The sequence below is a fragment of the Thunnus albacares genome, chromosome 9 (genome assembly GCF_914725855.1).
Source record: "Thunnus albacares chromosome 9, fThuAlb1.1, whole genome shotgun sequence".
Taxonomy (NCBI): Eukaryota; Metazoa; Chordata; class Actinopteri; order Scombriformes; family Scombridae; genus Thunnus; species Thunnus albacares.
Genome location: NC_058114.1, coordinates 10540196 through 10564110, shown reverse-complemented (window position 1 = coordinate 10564110; position 23915 = coordinate 10540196). Strand labels below are relative to the sequence as shown.

Here is a 23915-nt window from a genome sequence, read left to right as displayed (position 1 = left end):
AAAAATAAAACATCAGCCTATGATAATGATCTTCATCCATCAGCACTGAATCTTTCTCAGGAAGTGCGTCAGCACTGTCAGCAGAGAGGAGTTAGAGGAGGGAAAATCTGAAGAGTGCAGCAGTAACCATATTTAACAATGAATCACTGATTGGGGGGGTTATTTTCAATTACCATAACTTTCCTTTTGGATGGTTAAACAATGAGACTGCAGCCCTGTTTTTCCCGGATTTGGGCCCAGGAGAAAACATATCAAGCCCTAACTGGTCACATATGAGAGGAGATTAGATGAAGAACAAGTAATGAACAGCAGCATTGTCATGCAACATGTTGTTACCGTCTGTCTTCATTTACATTATTGCAGAAATCTGGACCACCACCATAAACTGAAAGCATCATCTGCAAGAATAAATTGTTATTTGTATTATTGACCAATCATTATATGTATTAAGTAAGGGATGCATTTGTATACACAAACACAAACAAGCAGTAACTTTTCATCTAATCTACCTGTGAGCACAGTGCATGTGCCATTTAAACCATTCCAAGAGTGAGTTGTACACCGCTACCCTCTAGTGACCGGAAGGAGAAACACTATCTGTGCCAAATTCAATGGATAAAGAAGCATCAAGTCAAAAAAAACATCCTGTTAATGACTGGTGGTGGTTTGTTTTAAGAGCCTCAAGCTGATTCCATTTAAAACTCTTTTTTCCCGAGAAGCAAAGCAAAGATACTCTGAGGAAACATCTGTTTTCTGTTTACTATTTATTTCTGTGCACTGCACTTGATCATTATGTACATCCTGTAACAGTAAACAGAACTGAAAAGGAACACATGAACAGAATTTTACACATTTTAGTAATACTTTAACAGCAGACAGGCAAACACATAACGTACAGTAGTCCGTATCCAAATCAGATCACTTCCATACGTACCACAACTTCAAACAACACACATCCATCGACTACAATATAGAGGTTAGCTTTTTAACATAGCTGTAAGATTGCAGATAGAGAATTCAGTCAGCGAGGGAGCTTATGAGGGTTATTTCACATGTAGGTCCTCGGTGTAAATAGAGCACAGAAGCACATACTACACACTTCCTGTGTCTGGTAGGAGTTCTTTAACATTTTCAGCCTGAGACCCAGAGTCTTGTTCAAGCACACATTTCTTAATCTCTTTCCAGTGATGCGGTGACCACCACATTTGAGTCCTCTGATCCATTTTGGGTCCCAAACCGGTTAAAGAAACATCACTTTGTAGCAGTCGGACTCTTTTTACACTGGTCAGTATTCAGTCAACATCCTCAATGCAGATGAAGAAAGTGAGAATCATGGGCAAAAATGAATTCCAACAAAGATGATGGTTAAGTATCTCATCCTTCATCTAAATCTCCAAAACACAGAGAGAGAGCATGAAAACAGTAACAGTAATGATGTTAATAACTTAAACATGTGAAGGAAAAATATTTTGCTCAATATGCAAGTTAAAAATGATTCAAAACACATTTTATTTTTGAATCAGTAAACATCTCAAGTGGATTTTACAGTAGAACTTTTGTAAAAACAAAGCTGAGAGATGAAGATTTCATAGGGTTATATTAGTGTCCTTTAAGAACCTCAAACCACCAAATTATGATGTTTTCAAAAATTGAGAATTGCTTCAGTTTCTGCATCATGCTAACGAGTCATATTTATTCACTTACTCAGGAGTAAATGTCCCTAAAACATGTACCAAAGGCTGAAGAGAGACCATCATACAGTGGAACAATCACATCAGTCTGTATGTTAATGAGATTATATGAAGAGAGATTTAAATTCACATCTGTTCTGGATTCAAACTATTAGAAAAAGCACCTGCAACATGTACAGCTCCTGACAAAAGGTTGACACTTTGAGACATGTTTGCTGTACCTCACATTTGATATGACATAGTATTATTTGTCCAGACAAAAGCTGCATGATTATTATAAATAAAAGTGTCAGTGCTGTGACAGAAATGTCTCACAAAGGTAAACAAATGACATCAAGTAATCAAAGAAAAAAAAAAAAAACATGTTGCAACTGCTGCATATCAATCAGTGTTTTGATAAAACTGTGATAATGAGAGCAGATATATGTACAGTAGGACCTTAGTGAAATTAGGAATTTAAAATGTGAAGATATATGAAATACAGTAAAGCACATTAATTCACTCATCAGTCTGACACGATTTACATGTCGTCCTATGATAAAATCATCCATGTCTGCAAAATCAAACCACGACTATTATTGCATTGTAGGGAGTTTTTTGGGACCAATAGAAAACTCAGATGAGCACAACTGCAGTGTTTAAGCACAAGTTATGTGATTGCTGTAGTTTGGAAAAAGATATTGCAGTCTATAAAATGCTATACCAACAAAAACTCTGATATAGTCTGACAAATTACTCCCCTGTTTTGTTAGTTTGTCAGTCAGTCAGTTGGTAAGTGAAACATAGTGGCCCAAAAATATCTTTCTTTAAAAACGTAAGATAAAGACACGTGCAGATTGTTTGAACTCAAAAGGAGCAGCCCTCATACACAAATCAAAAAAAAAAAATGAACATGAACAAAAATTAACTAATAAATAAATAACAATGGCTTTCCTTCAAAGCTGCACAGATTAGTCAGTTTGTGCTTTCACTGAGCTCCCCGGTTGCTATCATGCAAAAATACATGTTACTGTATGAGCAAGAATGCATGAGGCCTCAAGGTGCTTCATGTAAGGATCTGTACATGTGCTAATCCTAAAATATACAATGTCCAGTTCGCAGCAAACACAGCAAAAACACAAGGCTCGATTAGATCAGACGTACTAATGATATCACCGTTATGTTTCAATCTGCCATATTAATACAAAGTCAGGAATGGAAATGTTGGCAGCCTTCTAACCTGTGTTTTTATTATAGAGACCCATGTTTTTTTAAAATCTTATTTAGTTTTTCATTTTCAATATCACCCAGCAAACTTAAATTTAAGGCTAGTGGAGATGGAAGCAAACCTGTAATCAGCGTTAGTCTCAAAAGCAGAAAAAAGTACTTTCATCCTCTTTGCACTTTCATAAAACTTCCTAAATTCGACAGATAATTGCTAATTTGTATCTCCAAACAGCCTATTTGGGAAGGAAAACAAGTTTGGCTTCAGTTCAATTTCACTTCAGTCAGTGAACAACATAAATTTATGTTGCAGTTACTTTTTTTTTTTACTTCTACTGAAACATTCAATTCCATTTAAAAAACTCTGGATTATTTATGACAACATTTTCAATTTTCACATGCAGTTCATAGTGAAATCTACTTCCTGAACAGAGTGTATTGTGGGTAAATGGCTTGATTGCTGTTAAATGCTTGCTGTGCCTTGCAGTCTAGCTAGTGCTCTGAATCTCTATTTAGAGCTGTCTGCGAAATGCTTGTTCAAGTCACTCACTGATTTGTTTGTCTCTTATCTTGTATGTCCATTGTCTCTTGTTTTATTTTGATCTGTCTCCGAATCAAGTTGAGTTGCTCTGTTTTTTTTTTCAGACATCCCGGTGACTCTGCTTTGATTGGTGGGTTGGTTCAGGGCTAAGGACATTCAACAAGGAAGGACAATCTTGCACCACACACATACAGTAGGTAGGTAATTTGGAGCAACGGGGAGCCATTTGTTTAGTTACACTCTTTAGTCTGGACACTGTAGTTCTGTAGTCAACCAGATGTTCTGTGTTTGTGTGGCGAGAAGAGAAGCATGGGTAAAAGCACAGGTATAAAGGCAGATATTGTGGGTTGTGGCTGTAGTATGTTGACCAGAGTGGTGAAACATTTCAGGTTAGATAACACAATCAGCAGAGACATCCTCTCATCGCTCACTTCCTATCACTCTTTCTTCAGTAGAGGGGTTTTTGTCCTTGGCTTTCAAATTCCGACCAGGCGTCATTTAGTTCCATGAAAATCATCTTGGCATATTGTTCATAGGGCTGTCCTGTCGCCTGTGAGGGAAGAAGGAAAAACACAAACCAGTTAAACCCATAGGAAAATCAGCTTCAAGCATGTTGCACTTCTGCCCATATTCCCAAACAGTGATGTAAGGCAGGTGTTCTGTCTTTGGCACGCACCCGGATATAAAACACCTGCACCGACATAACTGATTGGCCTCTGGCCTAAAATCTAACATAAAACATGCTCTAAAGATTGAGCAGATAGATGGGAATGTAGCACTTTTTAGCATGTGTAAGCAAGTGTGTGTGAACCAGTGTGACTTCCTCCGAGGCTGAGGTCAACCAAGAAACATGTAAACAAACTGACACACGCAGAGCATCAACGTAATCGACTGGAAAGATTAAAAAAATAAAGGTAGGAGTTATTTTGTGACACCAATATGACAAAAAATAAAAAATAAACCAGAAAAACACACAAATCATTCTAAAACAAGAGCTCAAACTGCATAAAACCACAAAACACTGCAAATAAACTATAACTATGCACACTCTCCAAACATCGAGTCATATAATAAACTATTTATCAGCATTCTTACACAAAAATGTTTTGGAGAGACGGTAGTCTTTAGTTGAGATAAGTGACCACTGATAACTGATTGAAGATAACTGGAGTATCTGTGCTCTGACGATTAAAAACACATTTCGCAACCATTAACAAGTCTGCATGTCTGTATTGCCTATTAGCTTAACATAAATCAGCAGTGTGTGTGTTTATACGTGTTCATGTGTGTCCATTTGTCCAGATCTTCCTGCTTTTACAGTATGTGTGCTGATATGCATTGAGTCTTTCTTTTTGTTGTCTTTACTAACTGCGCTTATGTTTCTGTGGGATTATGCAACCCAATCATATCTTACGTAAAGCTGCCTCAAAGTCTGATCGTCCCGTTTTGATGATTGAAATCCTGCCGTCTCATCGTGATTGATCAGTGGGTATTGATCCTGTGATTCACTCACTAGATCCTCGTGTGCATATTTTGGGTTGTACCTACATTCTTGTCCTGATAAAAGTGAGGATGAATAGAGGGGAAAGAGTCCACTCGCTGTTATTTCATGACAGATGTTAGAGCCATAACCTGAATTCCCAGACAGAAGAGAGAAAAAAAGGCTGGCCTCATGACGGAAACCACAAGTAAGGAATTTTATCAGCTGTTGTTATGATTGCTTTGGCCTTGCCTTACCATTTGTAAGATTTGTGTTTTATTTCTGACAGGACAGCTAGTCTACATTCACTTTATGCATTTCACAGGTAAAAGCTGCCTCCCAGATTCCAGATGATGGTGCTGATGTTCCTCCTAAACCTGGTGAATACTGCTACATGAACTAAACACTTCCACAAAAGTCTCACTGTGAAGGTTTATTGCCAGATTTTGTGGATCCATGACTTCCATTTCAAGAATGCGGATCGTCCGACATCTCTTGACACTGATCCTGGTGGAGTCCATCATAGGAGCTCCACAGGCCACGAAAGCCCCGGATGTAAGAGTAAATGATATCAATATTTTCCTGACGATGGCGTGGCAAGTCGCCAACCACATACGGCCTAATTCCAGCTGTTACGTTTGTGGCCTCATGCCTTACACAGCTGGAGAAGGCTTACCTCTGATGGCCTTACCTGCCTCTGACTGCGACACCTGCCACCTGCTGCATATTCCCTTGTCTCAGTCTTATTCTCACCCTGACTGCCCCCGTATCTCCAAAATGAGACCTCTAAACTGTTCTGGAGGGCATGCAAACTGCTACAGATGTCTGAAAACACCAAAACCCGTCCCAGTACAGCTCATTCCTCAGCCGTTCCCTTGGTGCCTTGAGAATGACGGCAATAAACCAGTAGGAGAATCCACTTGCCTTCATACTTTTAAATGGGACGCAGAACATACTGATATTGAATTTAAATCTCTGGATTCAAATCCCCAGCAGTGTTTGGAAGCAGCAGGTCAGGCTCGCCTCAGTGCTCTAGCTCACCGCACTGCTAGCTGTTCCATATCTTCTCCTGTAGGAATGTACTGGGTGTGTGGAAACCTTGCGTACCCGTATCTTCCAGTGGATTACAAAGGACGCTGTGGCTTAGCATACATCATCCCAGCTATGAGAGTGGCTCACTCTCTGCCGCAGAAACCTCTTCCTCAACGAGTACGACGTGGAGTTTTGGATGTCTTTGGGACACATCATCAGTCGCCTTTCAAGAACGTGCTTGGTCCCCTGCTTCCTTTTTATGGAGTTATGTCTGCTTTAGATCAAATTGCTGATTTGTCTCATGCAATAGAAGTTATAGCTAATGAAACTGGTAAGGCTCTAATGCTTTTGTCAAGCGAACTCGCCTCTGTTAGGCTACTAGCTTTACAAAACAGAGCTGCGTTGGATTTTCTTTTAGCAGCCCAAGGAGGAACTTGTGCTGTTATTGGTTCTGAATGTTGTACCTTTGTGCCTGACTATAATGCCACTATTGGTAATATAATTAGTCACCTTCATGAAACTGCTAACTCTGTTCATCAGGATGGTAGTTCTTTATTTAGTTCTTTATTTGATTGGTTGAAACCTACTTTTGGATCTCTGACTTATCGCTTTGTTGAGGGGATGATTATTTTTCTTGTTTTCATCATCTTATTTTCTTTGTTTATATCATGTGTGAAAAAATTCCTGTTCAACCTTAATTAATGTACAAACAACCTTTGATCCTCCAGCATTCACCTTATAGCTTTTCCAATATTATGTTCTGTCTCTTAGATTAAAAGAAGAGTTAGTTGACAGTTGTTAGGTTGTTTGCTTATATTGCCTGATGAAGCAGATTTGCTGAGTTTTTAATGGTCAAACTCGTAATAAATAAATGTTTTTTTAAGCTTTGATTGCTGCTTATTTAGTCATTAATAATTAATGTTACAGTGACTTACTTAAAATTACATCAATTGTATATTTTGGCCACTTGAGGGCAGCAGAAACAAGCTGTAAACACAACACTGACATAGGTTTAGAGTGAACATATTAACTTTTAAGTTATCATGTTATGATTAAGTAATGTTATGATGAATATTATGATTCTCTGTATCAACTAATGGGCTGCCAATAGTTTTGGTTGAACCCTCACTCCTGTCTAAATAAATAAATAAATAAATAAAAGAGAACTTGTTAGATGTCAGAGAAGTCTTGTATTCTTTCCCTGCAGGTTAAGTTTCTCACTTTATCAAGTCCCCCAGTCATGATCTGTCTCACCTTATCTGGGTGGACGACGAGGACTGCTTTGCGGTAGACCTTCTTGACCTGTTCTGGAGTAACCAGGTCAGCCATACCAACGGGCTTCCAGCGTGTCTCTCCCTCCCACAGCACAGTATGCATAGTGGACAGCAGGGCACGGATGTTACGCTCCTTCCCCTCGATCCAGTCCAGAATCTGGGACACAAACAGGGGAGGGAAAGAAGGGGAGCCATTAGCCACTCATGACCAGATTTGTAACAATTATTAGTGGAAATGCTTTGAGCTACTTTGGCTCTGATCAAATGTCTTTAAAGGAGTAATTAATGGACCCAAAGTTTTGTCATGCGAGACCTACAGTAGTTGGTTTAATTAATCCTGGAATAAACAGAAAGGCTTTAACAGCCAAGGGTTTTTGAGTACACCATCCACTTCTGGGAACAATTGAATTGTTTATTTTGTGCTACACTGGATAAACAGATGACAAAACCCAACTGAATTCATGTCAAACAGTCCTTCTACCCAGATGCAGTGATGCAAGAGTCATGGGACTTCATGCTGTGTCTCACAGAAACTTTGAAAGCAAAAAAGAATAACTACTCCTACTCATTTATAAATAGATGTAAGTCAGTGGCACATCAGAAAAATAACTCCTACCTTTATTTTCTCAGGATCCATCTCTTTGGCCATCTCCTCCTTCCTCATCTCTGCTATAGTCCTGGGCCCTTTCTTCTCTTTGGTCCCAGCGAAGCCCTGACCAGACAGCAGGTCATCAAAGTTGGCATCCGAGGCCTTAGGCTTAGTGCCTGGCAGAGAGAGATACAAACAGAAAGAGAGAAAACGCACTGTGAAAAACTGTGATCAATAGATTCCCTTCAAAGAATGCATGCACCACCATCAAAATGTTAATGTTTTAAAAATGCATCCAAGTATAACAACAACCTCTGTACTCTTGCTTTCAAAATATATTAAAAGCTGATTTTCATATCAGAATCTTATTCTGTTCTGGTTGAAATTCTGTGAGTAGCCATTTTTTAAAAACCTGTCACAACAGCAAACTAGAAAGCACTCAGAGAGTGCATACTTCCACCAAAGCTGCCCTCCAGATCATATTCTTCATATGTGTTTTTAATGCATCTATAATTTTGTCATCCTGTTCTCCCATACCGTAATTTTGTTATCTTAGTTTGTTTTGTACACACAACATCTATTGCATGTCTGTCCATCCTAGAAGAGGGACTTTTTTTGGTGGGAGGAGTTTTTCCTTATGGAGGATGGTAAGATTTTGTATTGCTGTACAGACTTGTAAAGGTACCTGAAGCAAATTAAAAATAAAAATGGACTTGACTTATAATACAATAATAACAATAAAAATTCATATTGAATGCATCTGGATCTTAATCTACATCAAAATAAATATGGTGACAGAATCAAGCCAATTTCTAAATATTCCAATACCTAAATATACCATAATTTTTTGTACAAATTGCGCAAAATTTTCAATTATTGAGGTTCATGACCACTGAGTTATTGCCCTCTGAATGTATCATAATGCTATAGTGCCATCTAGAGGTGAACTGCTATTGAATTTTTTTCTCAGTTGATATGTGCTTGTCTAAATTTTACTGTCAAGAATTCTGGCAAGCCATGTCAAATATGACACAGACAAGAATTGAACAAATTCACATCATAACAACATTAAACCTCCTTCCAGATTTCTTTCTCACCCATGCCACCCTGCGCTTTGACCCCTGCGCTGGGCGAACCTCCTCCCATTGCAGAGAAGCTGACGTTGTAGTTGGGTCGGTTCTGGGGCGACGTGTGAGGCATGGAGGTGTGGCTGGGGCTGGGCTTTGGCTGCGGGATAGGGCCCTGTCCTTGCCATCCTCCACCGCCTCCAGCACCAGGCTGCCATGAGGGGAACCCTGCTCCTGTGTGCGGCTGCCATCCTCCTGTGTGCTGGGGAGATGGAGGAGGCCGCGACGGGGAGCCCATGGGAGGAAATGAAGGGGTAGTTCCTGTAGGGGTGGTGGGCTTGCTAGAGAAGCCAGAACCTCCTGAAAGAAAAGGACAGATATAATGACAGAAGAGATGGTGGCGAGAAAGACGCTTGAGACAATTTCTACTGACAAACCTCCAAGGCTTCCCCCCAGGTTGCCTATGTCAGCGAATGGGTCCAGGGTGTTTGGCTTTGTTTGATGCGTGGGGGTGCTGTGGACCGAGCCTGTGGGGCTGGTAGTGGCTGATCGACTGCCTATACCAAAGCTTCCTCCTAGATGAGGCAACAAACAAGCAGAAAATACTGATATTCTTATATTTTTGAGCCCTACTGTTACTCTGAGCCTTATGTAGCACTGCTTTTAATTTTATAGAGATCTTTCTATCTGTTTCAACATCAAGCACCACCAGCTTAGGATAAACTACTAACAGGTTTCAGTAGGTTTGAAGAATCAGCTGAATATCCAGTGTTGTTTGTGTTGATATGTGTGTGACAGTGTGGTCGGGTGTACCTGTGTTTGTGGTAGCAGTCCTGTTCCAATCCCAGCCTCCCATGGCATTTTGCTGCTGAATGTTGACGGTTGGAGTGGTGGGCGGGACGGGGGAACTCCGGCCTATTCAACCAGATAAAGGTTTATCACAGACGGAGCACAGTGAATGGGAACTGAGCGATATGAACCCACACAGCCAGACAAAATGATAACGAAAGTTTGAATCACATGAATGGAGTTGTTAGGGGGCTGTTGGAGGTTTGAGGATGTTTACAACTTATTTTAAATTGTTAGAGATTGGCAACCTCTACTACAAATACATTATGCCTGTTAGGACAGGTTTAAGCCTGTTTTTGATTGCATAATGTGTTTGGGTTGGGTTCAGGCCAACAGTATAAACTGACTGTTAATATTAAGTCAATTTTAAATTTAGCATGATATTTCTGATTGAAATGCAGATAATTTTGTTGTTGTCTCACTTCATCATGCACACAGTGCTCTGTAAAGATATTATGTCTAAAGAAAAGTCTGAATCTAAAGTAAGAGAACTGCTTGCCATGTTTGAAGTTCAATTATTGCCTTCAGGCTGAGTTCAGGCTGAAAATTTTGTAAGTTGATGGGAAATAACTCATGCAGGGGGTGAAATATCAAGACGGGGCTTTTTCTGTGGAATAGTAATTAGACAGGGTGCAAATACTTATCATGCAAACTCATTCAGTGCCAAACATACAGCAGCAATACAGAAAAGCTATCTCTTGCAAAGCCAGTGTCTGAGAGCTAAAAAAGTAAAAAAGAAAAAAAAAGCAAAACACGATGCAGCCTCAGTTTTTACCAGTTAATGCACAGAGACAACCGCAATGCAGACTCATGTGTTAAGGCGTGGCGGTGGACTTGTAGATGCTGTATAACGTGCCTTACCCAGACTATTGAAATGTTTTTATGTCACCCGGAATGCTATGTTGCAGTGTGCAGCAGAGCAGCAAAAGCATGCCTTACCCAGGCTGGTAGGCTGCAGGGTGGGTGATGGAGAGCGAGCAGCATGCAGGAAGGGGTCTGGCTGCCCCACATTACCTGGTCCAAGGAGTGAGCCCATCATGTCCTGAGGCTTAGGCATGGGACCTGTCCCAAAGGGATCAAACGCTGAGGGAAACAAACATAGCCACTTGTGTTATTATCTTATTCTAGAGAATGAGATGACAAGACATTTTTAAAAAAGTTATTTCATTTTATTTTCTCAACTTTTGCATCACAGAATATGTAGTGCCATTGGGTTTCTTTGTATAATATTGTGTATGTATACAGGACATATAAATATATATATTTATGCTATTTTGCTATAAGTAGAAAAATCAACTCTTAATAAAATGTTTAACATGATAGTGTAGTACCATACTTCATTTATTTACAGTATTAAACAGTATTATTTTATGTATTTATGTTTTAATAAATATTAAATATATCAATTTGACTAAATAATCTTAATTCGGGGCTTACTTATCACCTGATGAAAACTGTGAAATGTAGTTGAAAGTGCAATAAAAAGCTACTATTTCTAAGGCTGAGAATCAACTTTCATGTTCGATTAACTGTATTAGTCTTTAGAAATCTACTGAAACCCTAACTGCATGCCAAGCCCTCTAAGCGCACTTTGCACAATATCACATTTAAAATGTGTTAAAATTATTTTAATTTACATTCAAACTTATCTCACCTGGTGGGGCAGGAGAGGGACATGGTGAGGCGGTGCTGGGGGCTACTTTGTGTGGTGTGGACTGGGCAGATGAAGCCCCACTGGTTGGCTGGGGAGGAGCCCCAAACAAGTCCCCTAAGAGGTCAGTAGTTGCAGCTGCAGTACTCAGAGGCTGAGACGAGGGACATGGGGTGTTTATCCCTCCATCCAGGCCAAGAAGATCCACTTCCTCAGCTGGCGCTGAGGCAGCAGGCGTTGGGGCAGGGGGTTCGGGTTTCTGGGGGGCTGTGCTGGCGCTGCTTCGCTGGCTGGAGAGAGATAGCATCTCGTCATCTGAGGGCTCACTTTCTTCACCGTGGCCCCTACCGTCTGGGCCTCCGTGGGGCCTGCTTGGCTCTGCAGAAGGATGAGACAGAGATAGAAGGAAAGAGGTAGAGAAAGAAAGAGACAAAAGAAAAATGTAGTGTATTACCAAATGAGAAAGAGCCATGTAAAGTGGAGTAAGTAACAAGTGGAAGAGAAGCAGACAGGAAATTAATTGGGGCAAAGTAGACAGAAACACAGAGTAGGTTAAGAGAAAAAGGGACAAGAGCGAAGTAGGGAATACTGGGAAACTACGTAGGTCATCTCTGCTACAAGAATAAACTATTCTCTCGATACTGTGTGCTATAATAAACTATGTTGCACACTTTGCAATCTGCCACTGGTAGCTGCTTTTAGCTAATTGGAGGAGATAATGCCTAAAAAACACAATAAATCTCTATGTACAATCATTAAATATACAGTATGCCTTTAAATAAAGGACATGATGTACAGTATGACTATAAACTTTTTACTTAGCGAATATTAATCAAGAGCAATATTTCACTTTGGTAGAGCATTTTTTATTGGTACCACTTAAGGCTATACTGTTTTCCCCCTTACAGTACATCCATTAGTAATCATCACTGGGATTTTGTGTTTTTCCCCACAGTTCCTCACATCAACAAATATTTTTTGAATAACATTTTTTCTGGGCAGAGAGAAAGAAAACAAATATATGTGAGATGTTGTAAAACATGTTTTAGAGCAATTTCTAACACAAGTAATTTATTCAGGTCCTCATTGGGTCAGTATCTATGCCAGAGGCATTAAAAGTAAAAATTTCTACCAAAATGATATATCACTGCATAGCAAGGATGGGATTGATTTCAATTCAATCAATACAGATTGTAACAGCCAAGTGATTTTCCAATAAAAGAAGATTTGTTTATCAATAGTGTCAATACTACTATATACTACTAAAATACTACTCATACACATTTGTATGATTGAATTGAAGGTGCACTGAACCAAGTCCTGCTTAACTAACATCACTGAACTGTACAGTTTTTCTAACAGGTCTGTGCTCTCCTCTACTGTCTTACCCTCCAGATCCAAGCCCTCCATCTCATCTTGTAGGGACAAAAATAAAAGTTAGTTCATTAGTTTGTTCGTGTGTCTGCATGTAAATGTGGTGAAAGTATTTTCACTTATACTCTAGATTCTACAAGTATACTATAATAGCGCCCTGTGCAGGTGACAGGCTCTTTTGAATGATCTATTGCAAATATACGCCATCTCATCTGTGCACAGAAATTAGTATGTTAGTGCATGTGCATAATCATTTTGTGTGTTTACAAAAGCGTATTGCTGCCACCATGACCAAAAAATTGCTGTTTCTTGTTATGAGAAACTTCTCGTTTTAACACCTTTCTCAGTATGACTAGATACTAAATAATTTGATTTTAATAAGAAACTTTTCTTGTAATAACAACATACCACTTTATCATGTTTCAAATTAATTAATAAAATTCAATAAACTTTATTTGTCCCGAGGGCTAATTAGAATGGCAGGCATAGAAAGCAGACAATAAAATAGACATTAAAAACATCTACAAAACAGCTAACTGCGCTGAGAAAGTGCACGGTTTGTTGGGGGTCCAGCATGGTGGAAGGGGGGTGGGTGTTATATTGCAAAACTTTCTCATTATTTCACAAAATGAACACATCTCATTAAAACAAACTTTTCTCAGTATAACATAAGTTGGTAAGTTGCTACAACAAGAAACTTGCGTGTCATTAAAACAAGACAAATATCCAGCCAATAGAAACAATACTGTAGCCTACATCGGCTAGAAAAAGTGAAAATGACTAGTTTATATGGTTTGATTTGATGCAGCAATATGCTGTATGTGTTTGTGTACATAAAAGTGTGCATTTTTTTTTGCTATCCTTGTGAGAACCACTGTGAGTTTTGACCTAAAGTGATGTCTGTTTTGCAAGTGAATATGGCCTCAGGTTAAGTTAGGGTTAGGGGTTAGGTTTAGGGTACACGATACAATTAGTTTTAAGTAAGGGTAAATGGTTAGCTGTTATGGAGTAGATATAGTCAGGAGAATGTACACAAAAAGATACTTATCATTTTGAATTCACATCACATTTACAATATGGAAACTTTACCCACAAAAGAAAGTAAAAACCAACAGTGTCCTAATGTGTTTACAATGAGAGTCACACAGTTTTAAGATTTTTCTGAAAATGTATTAGAAAATGCTGGCTGTCAATCCAGAGGCATTTAGATTAAAATTTAAAGTTGTATGCCTCCCATACGACTTAGTGTTAAATCAAGCTAAGATGACTCTCTAGTGCTAACTAGCTTGTAAGCTAATAACACCTCTGCTACAGGGTTGAACTCCTTCCTTACCTCTAGACTAAAGTTAGCTTAGTTTTTGTTACACATATTTTTTCAAAACTATAACTTCAAAGGCTCCAAGAGATTTCTGACTGCATTGTTAAAAACTACTACTACTATTACTACTGTTGTAGATGCTAGTAATGGTGAATGATGCAGTTGTTGAATGCTAATAATAATCACTGTTTTCCGCTTGTTAAGATTATGAGGTGTTAACACATTTTACTAGTGAGCATGGTGAATACTCATCATGTTTGAGCTTTTCAGCAAGACTGACCAAAAGAAACCCTCTGTGAGAGAAAATACCAAAGACCAAATAGATTTACACAAGCTAGCCTGAAGTGGGGCAGGTTTTTGGCTCACTACACAAGACTGTGAGATAAATAAATATTGGTTAAACCAATATTGTGGTAAAGCTGAAGTCCTCACAGTTGTCCTCACAGAGCCTCCCAATTCAAGTATGGTTTACATGAGTATATGTTTCCATATACAACAATGTTTGTCCCCAGTGTTCCCATCGATCCCACAGTAACGTTACCGGCAATCGCGAGTGCGTCCTGATGTTCCTGGTGGCAAGAGAAGAGCACGTTGGGGTTGAGGTCTTTACAGGGAAACTGCTCCCACGGCGGTGTCAGGTCTTTCTGCTTGTCCACCCCCTCGACCTCCACGTCAAAAATCACATGGAACAGCTGGGGATACTTCTCAGGAGAATCACATGCATCCAGCTCCGGTCTGAGAGGAGAAACAAGGTGTATGAGGAAGAAGATGTACGAGTGTGATAGTGAGAGGCAGAGAGGGAGAATATCATGATTCAGTCTTCCAACCAGCTGCTTGTATTCACTGTATTTTCAAGTTGTTAGGGACAGTATCAAGATGAACTAATTGTAAAGGGATCAGCAAGGTTTGTTTTTAAGCTGTACTGGTGATTAAAAGACAGAACGTTCTTACTTGTTAAACTTTAACATGGTGGTTCCAGGAGCAATGAAGCCAGTATGGAACTGGATCTGGAAGATCTGGGTGTTGGACACCTAACGAGAGTCGGACAAATGTAAATTTGGACCATTATTGTGTCATACAAAATTGAATCAATTATCAAATCTACTGTAGTCTCTCACTGGATTAATTTAACTGTGAGCACAATCTTCTCTAAATGTGGTTACTCAAAGAGAAATGGCGTGTCACTTGTCATCATCAAAAGAATTTCTGGCAGGTAGGCAGAGGTCATTAGTACTATCATGGTAATTACCTAAGTAATAAACAAGTAATAGCTTGGTATTAACATATATTATAGTATATTTAGGTAATATTAGAGAGAAATGTTTGTAACAGAGTAATAAGGGCCAACATTTCTACAACATGAGTCTATTTTGCCATCATTCCTACAATAGCATTTTACTTAATTTTACTTAATCTACTCGACTTAGATTTTTATGAGCTACGTTCTAGTTAAACTGTGTCCAACCGTACAACCTGTTGTAGCATGCACATACATTTTTTACAATGCAATTAAAAACTATGAAGGAAATTTTGGGGTGCGTACTCTTTTAAACCAATATCTCTGCAAATATGCTATTGGAAGTAGAATAATATAATCAGATGAAATTATGGCCAAAACTACACACAGGTTTTTAAAAAAATAAATAAATAAATAAATAAAAGTAATAGATTTTCATTTCAGAGTTAACTGTGTATACAATATCTACTGTTTCTCTCAGTGCTGCTAGAAAATTTCATATTTCCATAAACTATGCACATAAGCATATTAAAAATATGTCTTCATCATGTAATTTCTGGCAGTTTCTTTCCTCCAGACTGGGTTTTGTTCACAAAAGACTCAGCCTCAACATGTACAAATATTCAGATAAATTGCAGCCACATTCTGAGACTGCGCGATGACTGATAACACGATAACATCAATATGATCTTGCACCAAATATGTCATGCCAGCACTGTCATTGTGCCATAACAGGCTTGATTACAGTTGATGACTTTTCTTTATCCTGTACATAGGCTCTAAACTGATTATGTAGGTTTCATCATAGAGCTGTAAATGAAGTGTACCTTTGCCTGCAGACGTCCTCCGATGGTTGACCTCATGTGGTAGACAGACACTACGACATCACCTTGGACGCTTACACCCAGCGGAAAAACTACCTTCCCCTCTTGAACCCTGTGCTCTCTGGGCATGAAGAGATAGCAGAAGCAGAAGGGAGAAACATGGAGAGTTAAGGGCAGAGAGGGAAAGAATAAATGGGGCAGCAATTGAGGCGATAAGTTGCAGAGAGAAGAAAAGGGAGTGGAGAATGAGGAAGAAAAAAGCAGACTCTTTGACTATATATTGTACACTGCATAAAATCTTGCTTTCTATTCGAGGATCACACATTTCAAATACAGCTGTGTAAGTCCAACACATAAGTGCTGTACTGCAATGCTCTTACTCCTTTTCAATAGCTCTCTGTGATGTCACATAATCCGTTAATTTAGTTGTTATGAAAATGTTTGTCACTTTGTCCGAGCCATTTAAATCCTGCTTTGAGCGTCAATATCCAGCCCTACCTCATCCTCTCGTACTCCTGTGAAGTGGTGAAGATCTTGGTCTCTCCAATGAGGACGTCGCAGAAGGGCCGACAGCCGCTACGCTGCTTGTTGAAGCAGGGGACCGGACTCATGGTGAGGGCCTTGATCATCAAGGGCTTGGAGTGGGGTAGACTGGGCTTCTCTGATACCATGCTACACACATAGCCTATGTACCTGCATGAGGAAATGGAATGATTATCATAGTTATCATAGTTTCTTTTTTTATGGTTATATTGTACATAAGTGTTTTATTATACACTCCTCAGTATCAGGAGCTTTAACACGCCAACAAGCACAGAGCAGTTAGCGAAAGGTGAAACACACTGATAAGCAGAGGTAAATCAATTTAAAGAGTGTGAGCACTTTAAGTCCAGAATTATGTTAGCGCAGCCATTTCCATAAACTCTGACTCAATTTGCACTCATGACTTGTCTCATGATAAAAAATCTTGCATGAGCAAGTACTGATAAATACTACAGCTACTGGCTGGCAGAGTAATAAAACGCCTATCCTCGAGGGTGTGCCAGCTCTGCAGCCAAAGATTCATGCTTAGGCTGAGATGACTGGGCTGTTGGCTGTACTGTTTGGATATACAACACTTTTTCTACTTTTCTTTAGTAGCCTGTCACCTATAACAACAACTGGTCTGAAATGATGCCATGAAAAAGAAAAATGTATTGACTTCTAAAGGGGGAGGTAGGAGGACAGAGATTGGATAATGGTGAAACCCACTCTTGATGTGAATGTGTTTCCAACCTCACCAAATCAATGTTTCTTTCAAGTTCAGTAAATATCTAATGTCAATGACAAGTAATCTTTGCATGGGTGTATGCAGACAGGTGTGTGGGAGAAATGAGTGAGAAATAAAAAAATTAGCTGTCAACACTTACAGTTCATTTATAGATTCAGTGCAACATCATTCATCTGGCGTTTCAACACTTACACTTCCCACACACACATAAACCACTGACTACTAACCTTAACCATGACTCTTATTTCATGGGTCTCTTCGTCTTTCTTTTGAAATCAACAATACATTCTAATTTATTCTCAACTCACTGGCAACACTTTACTAGAAAGTATAAAGTGTAATGCAAAAGCAGAGGAAACACAGGAAAGAGGAAGGTGTGTAAGAGGTGTCTAGGTGTTGAGTGCCTCGACATCTACAGTGCGAGTTTCTCGAGTCTTTCTTTCTCTGTCACTTCCCTTCTTCTCTTTCACATTCTCTGCCACACCCGCATGCATAAACACCTGTTAAAAGATGCAAACCTGCGGTGTGAGGGCCAGAGGCCAGAACCTGGTCTCTTGGCGCTGAGCAGCTGCATGGCAGGAACTGGGTTGTTGAAGAGGTGGCAGAAGCAGAACATGGCACAAACCAAAACACCCGAAGGAGCACGACCATCCTAAAAGCACAAAACAAGGCAGACACTTATTTTTCTTCAAATCTATGTTAACACAGTTTTGGGTATTGTTTCAAATGCACTACAGCAATGACAAAATTCAGTGTGAACTATGTAGATCAGGCCAACAAATACAGTGAGTCAGACTTTCTGAATGCTTACTGCAGCACTGCACTGTAACTCCAACTTTGCTAAAGTTATCAAAGGCTACTTAACTTTAAGTCACAGCTTAAATACGTTTATACAATATTAAACTTTAAAGGCATTCTGGATATCTCATGTGCACTGATAGGCAACTAATAAATGTAAATAGTAGCAGCGATTTTGTTGTTTACTGAATGTGTTCACTCTTATAAATTTACACTGAGTTCATTTAAGGTGACAGGGAGACAACATTCTTGTGATCTGAAGCAGAGAAAACACAGTTTTTAGAACCATTTGGTGGAGATTATGCAAGATGGAGCAGTTTGCCAAGCCACAGCCAAACCGCAGGAACTTGGCAATAACACGCTTCACTAGATGCCAGTGTACAGTATTGCTGTCACTGAATTAGAACAGACAGTAAGACCAGTTGCTCTGAATTGCAGCAGCGTTTGTATTGCAAAACATTTGCATTGAAGAGTTTAGCTGTGCTTGAAATAGGTACATCACTGGCATCGTTATAAAAGCTTATGCATCATTTTAGGTGTACTAAAAGTGCAAATGTTTGCTGAGGAAACTTTGTTGAGTTTTCCAAACTGATTTCTGTCAAGCAAAATATCTGTTTACTAAACTGAACTTGAAATTCAACACCCAGGACTACAATGCTCTTCTCTTCTACTTTATGAGGGGGAATTCAAATCTTCCATATTTTCAATACAAAGAGCCAACTGCTAAGCAACAAGATAGGTGGAGAAACTGACAGGACTGATAGGAACTGAATAAAAACAATGAGAGCAGTTTGGCAAGCTCCAAGCTATGTTTTACAGTATTTGGAAACAAGGAAGACTCTCTTCAGGTCCGGCAACTGTGACAGGAGAGGAAGTCTCCTGTATATAACTGACTAAACCTGTCGTATATAACTCAAACCTCTTTCCCCAGACAAGTTTAAGTAGTTTAAGTACTTCATTTGATGCAAAAGTCAAGGTGAAAATTAGTCTGTGTTTGCAATAAAATGGATCACTGTGCAGTAAAATATATTAGAGGAGAAACTGAGAGACTTTGAGGGACAAGAATATATTTAAATTAGTCCTCTAGCTGGCAGCATATTTCAGATGCTGAGCTTGGGTCACAAAACAATCAAAACACGGTCACAACAACTTGACAGGGCTGAGTCATGAGACAATAAAAACAGGTCCTGTCTCATCAATCATGCCTTTCCATGTAAATGTATTTTATGATAAACTCTTGAGAAACACTGCAACGTTTGATCATAGCAGTATAAAAGCGAGGCTAATTTATGAGTGGCCTGTAAATTCAAGTAATTTGTGGAAACTTGGCAGCACTTGTATCGACCAGGATCCAGACAATCAATGAAAATGAAATGAAGGGTCGGTATGAATATGATGAGGATGTGGGAGCGTCCTCTTACCGAGCAGGTGATGACACACACGTTCTTGGGATTCTGTTTGAGCCAGTTGTGCATGTTCTTGCACACAGCAAACAGGTTGTGGAGGCTGGGAGCCTGGCGAGAAGGCCAGTTACACTCTGAAACCTGGAAAGGAGTTGATGCAGGAAATAAGAGAGGGAAGAAGAATGAGGGGGAAAACAGGGAGAGACAGAGAAACAGATATAGCCAAGAGAGAAAGGGCAGAGAAGAGGCAGACAGATAAAAAAAGAGAGAGAAGAGAGGAAAAGAAGAATAAAGAAACAGAGGAAGAGTTGGAAAACCAAAAAAAAGGAACGTAGGAGTGGAGGAGAAAGGAGAGGTAGAGGTTAGCAACAGCACTGAAGCAGCAGAGCAACACAACACGCCAGTTGCCATGATGAGTCATCTGCTAGAGATACACCAACTTCCACAAGCAGACAGGGGGCCATCTTGGCCATGTTCACTCCTCAGCTTGACTCCTTAGTTTCCTTGAATGTATCTGCCGGTGGGTGGCAGTCTTTTATCTATATAGATCCATTTGTGCCTTCACTTGAATCAAAATCCAGCTGTGCAAAAGAGCTGAATTGACATGAGCCAGAAACTCAAGCTGAGGACAATCATAATAACCATAAAAACTGAATAAGCATTCAAGAGCATTCAAATTCAAATTTTTTTTTTTCCAATGAAGCGGTTACATTTATTAGTGATCCATAAATAATCTATTTTATTTTAAGCTTATCTTAATTTGACACAAGGGCTTATTGTTGTTGTATGTACAAGATATACTATATATTGTATATAGGAAAAATATTCTAATTTATAACTTTAAAGTGCAACAGTACACCAACAGCTCAACAACACTGTTATTAAAATCAGCACTGATTTAAAAAAAATGAGCTGTGTTACATTCAATGATGTGAGTTTCAGATGGTGATTAATTTATTCAAACATACTTTTTTTGATATTAAAAAAATAAAAATGACTCCCTGTAATGTGAAGGGGTTGCTAGTGCCGCTGATCCCACTGAGAAACAGCCTCCAACCCTCCAACCTACTTCTCTGTTCTGTGGATGCTTCCCAGTGAGTCAAAACTCTATAAGTAACTGTAGGCACAGGTAAACACGTGTTTGGTGAAGACAGTCAACACTGGACATCAGACACAGACATTATATATATATACATATATATATTATATCTGCATTGACTGATATTTTGGCCCTGTGGGGGCAGCAGAAACAGGCTGTAAACACGACACTGACATTATCACCTTTTAAGCTGACATGGCAAACTTTTGAGCATGCAGTTACTTATCTACACATCCATCAGATACAGAGCAACAATAGAATTCATTGGGAGTCGTGTTACTGTCCACCTAGTGAATATAAGTCCACTATTCACTCTCATTTTAGCTGCAAGCAACCTCTTTCACATATAAATAGTCATGGGAGCCAGCCATTGTTAATATAAAATTGTGATTATAGCCACTTTAAAGAATGTTATATTACTCTCAGGAGTTGATGGACTGAGCCAGACACTAAAAAAGAGAGTGACTGGACACAAGCCACAACAGCTTGATAAGCTAATGGCATATCAGGGCTCTGATGCTGAGAGATTGTTTTGCAGTCTTTTTGTCCTTGAGTGGACAAAAACTACTTATTGTAGCTTTAATGACAGAGGACGGGTGAGAAATCACAGCCTGTTTCGGAAAATCTAATTAAGGGCTTCAATCTAGATGTTTTATGAGCCAAATGTCATGACAGCCCCTAATTAAAACATAGACAGGCCACAAATAGTCAGTTAACAGTAAATAAGTTCCCGTATCTCACTCTGGTGTTGTAATAATCAAAGGAGTGACAATGATTTTGCAACCACTAACAAGTAGGTACAAACTAGTAAATCTTTTACGGCTTCATGAGGAAGTATAATGCTCACCCTGTTGGAGAATTTGGCGCCGCGGTAGTTGCGCTGTGATAGGTTGAAGACAGTGTAGTGGTCAGCATGGCGACTGTCAAGGAAGGATCGGATGTCCTCTACGTGGTTCTGGTAGCCAATCTGCACGGACTCTGCTGGGTAGGTCATCACTGAAAAAATAAAATCCATGATTCAGCTGCTGGATGAGATGTTTGGAACAGTTCAATGCACTGTTGCTACAGATGTTTACACATGCAATGTCTATTAACAGGCTTACACTTTTAATCTTTTTCTCTTCTATTATTCTGCAAAAAGTGAACTGACATTTGAAATGCAGAGAGTAAGTCCACATTCAAGCATGACTGTCTGCGATTGCATACAGTGCATGATGGCACAGAAGCCCTCAGGTGACAAATGTCCAGCTGACTATGTCCTCTAAAGGGCACACTGCTGCTTCACACTCATGAGCATGAAATGCTGTAAGCAATTTGAGAATGAGAGAGTAGGACAGAGGGAAAGCTGAGGGGGCAGGTGTCCGTTTAACTGTGTGTTTATGTGTGTACATTTTATTACATTTTATTAGAATTATGCATGGCCTCCCATTCTTTTATACTATGCAGACACTATGCACTTTACACCTTGTTTCTACAAAGCTTAATTCAAGTTACTACTACAATTTTACCACAATGGGATTTCTATTTTAATCATATGTCCTTGTGCAGATTTAATACTGGTGACACTGTTACACACAGTCCCATGAACCACAACTGTGTTTATTTACCTATGATCCGTGATGTGATGTAGGCAATGTCCAGCTCCCCTTTAGTATACCTGTAACAAAGAAAGAAACCTTTGAAGACATTTTTTCATGCAATTCTCATAGCACTGAGCAAAGGAAGAGCAATAGAAAAAGATTACAAGCCAAAGACAGCAATATTACAAGTGGTAAGGATATGTGGGGGACCACTGATACCCCAACGAGTGTTTGAAATTCGGACAGTATCTGTTAAATTTAGCAAAATCACCCTGAAGGACAGAGTATCAGATACAGCAGGCGTATATGTTGACTGTTGTCAGACAATTCAAGCATTAGGTTGGTAGGATCAAATGATGCCTTATTCTTGAAGAAAAGGGAGAAGAATATCAAATTAGTAAATGAGTAGATCAATATATAAATATCCACCATCCTAAAGGTTGATCCACCTTTTGCTGTAATTGGACTCAACAGGCTTCAGAGAAGATGCTTCCATGTGTCTGGCTGTGGGAAAGTTGTTTTTTTCCTTTTTACAGGCTCATCACATTAGACTGAACTGCCCAGGATCAAAGGAATACCATATGTGTATTCTACATTTGAGCAGTATTGCCCTTCATTACCAGATTTAGCTATTCCATATGGAGATTTTTTTTTTTTAACTTGGTTAGCAGCTGCAGCGCACACACATACAAGTAACCCACTACTGCTGCACCATGGAAGTGATGGCAAACAGTGCTAATGAAACATTATGAAGCAGGTGCAGGGTGAATAGGGTGGAATAGGATCTGTTTTATTCAGCTACTCCATCATAAAAAAATATGTTTGTTTCTTGTAATTGAAGAGATGGAAAACATTTTTTACCCAGCAGAAGCAAACGGTTTGTCAACAGACTGTAGTTTCATATCATTTGTACTGCAGTATTGCAATTATCATGCAAAACTCATTAGTAGGCTAATGTGTATCAAACTGAGTCGACTTGTTGCCTACTGTGAAAATCCCCAGAGCCAGGCTGATCTGGGCCAGTCATCTCTGTGTGGTCATGGAGGAGTGCCATATGGCCCTGATGCAATCTAGACCTGGTTATGTAATGTCGTGCGACTCAACCAGCCTACTGAGGACTGAGAGCAGTGTGTCTTGGGATTTTCTTAACACTAATTGTATTAACGTGACCTGGACCCAACTAAGTGGTAGAAAATTGATGGAGAGATTAACAAATTACAAAACGTTCCCGTTAATGGTCAATGAACTACCAAGTCACTGTAGACAGCAGCACCAACAGTGTTTGCTATGAGTACGATGGTGCTGATTGAAACACCACAAAAAAGGATTTAACAGCAGTACAATCTACTGTAACACAAGTCTCACTTATAATTTATAGATGTATCAACAGACAAAAAAAGTTATAACTAATGTTACTGTCTACCGCAGGCAAGAAAAATATTCAAGACCTTTGTAAAAAGACTTTGTACCTAAGGTCTTTTTTTGAGGGGACTCTATTCAATGCTTTTTAACACTTTTAAAGACCTGCAGAAACCCTGGCGTTTCCAAATAACTTCATGATTAAACTATTTTAGTGCTGTGTGGAGTAGCCTGGAGACAAACAACCCTGGTTAAATCCATCAGAGTGAAAGGTGG

The 23915-nt window shown here is 39.3% G+C and overlaps 1 protein-coding gene across 4 annotated transcripts in view; it reads right to left on the bottom strand.

The window, feature by feature from the left end:
* Positions 1 to 749: 749 nt before the first annotated feature.
* dnajc6 (DnaJ (Hsp40) homolog, subfamily C, member 6) overlaps positions 750 to 23915 on the bottom strand; it is a 43523-nt gene continuing 20357 nt past the window's right edge. For 3 of the 4 annotated variants that reach the window (XM_044361822.1, XM_044361819.1, XM_044361820.1), the window contains 16 exons: positions 22308 to 22357; positions 21548 to 21696; positions 19620 to 19742; positions 17919 to 18052; positions 16629 to 16823; positions 16134 to 16251; positions 15021 to 15100; positions 14611 to 14804; positions 11381 to 11755; positions 10666 to 10809; positions 9691 to 9792; positions 9315 to 9452; positions 8908 to 9237; positions 7838 to 7986; positions 7202 to 7378; positions 750 to 3985 (listed from right to left, as the gene is read on the bottom strand). In XM_044361822.1, the coding sequence (XP_044217757.1) occupies positions 3884 to 3985; positions 7202 to 7378; positions 7838 to 7986; positions 8908 to 9237; positions 9315 to 9452; positions 9691 to 9792; positions 10666 to 10809; positions 11381 to 11755; positions 14611 to 14804; positions 15021 to 15100; positions 16134 to 16251; positions 16629 to 16823; positions 17919 to 18052; positions 19620 to 19742; positions 21548 to 21696; positions 22308 to 22357 (2560 nt within the window). In that variant the 3' untranslated portion in view covers positions 750 to 3883. The remainder of the gene's footprint in view (positions 3986 to 7201; positions 7379 to 7837; positions 7987 to 8907; positions 9238 to 9314; positions 9453 to 9690; positions 9793 to 10665; positions 10810 to 11380; positions 11756 to 14610; positions 14805 to 15020; positions 15101 to 16133; positions 16252 to 16628; positions 16824 to 17918; positions 18053 to 19619; positions 19743 to 21547; positions 21697 to 22307; positions 22358 to 23915) is intronic. The other variant, XM_044361821.1, reaches the window with a different exon arrangement.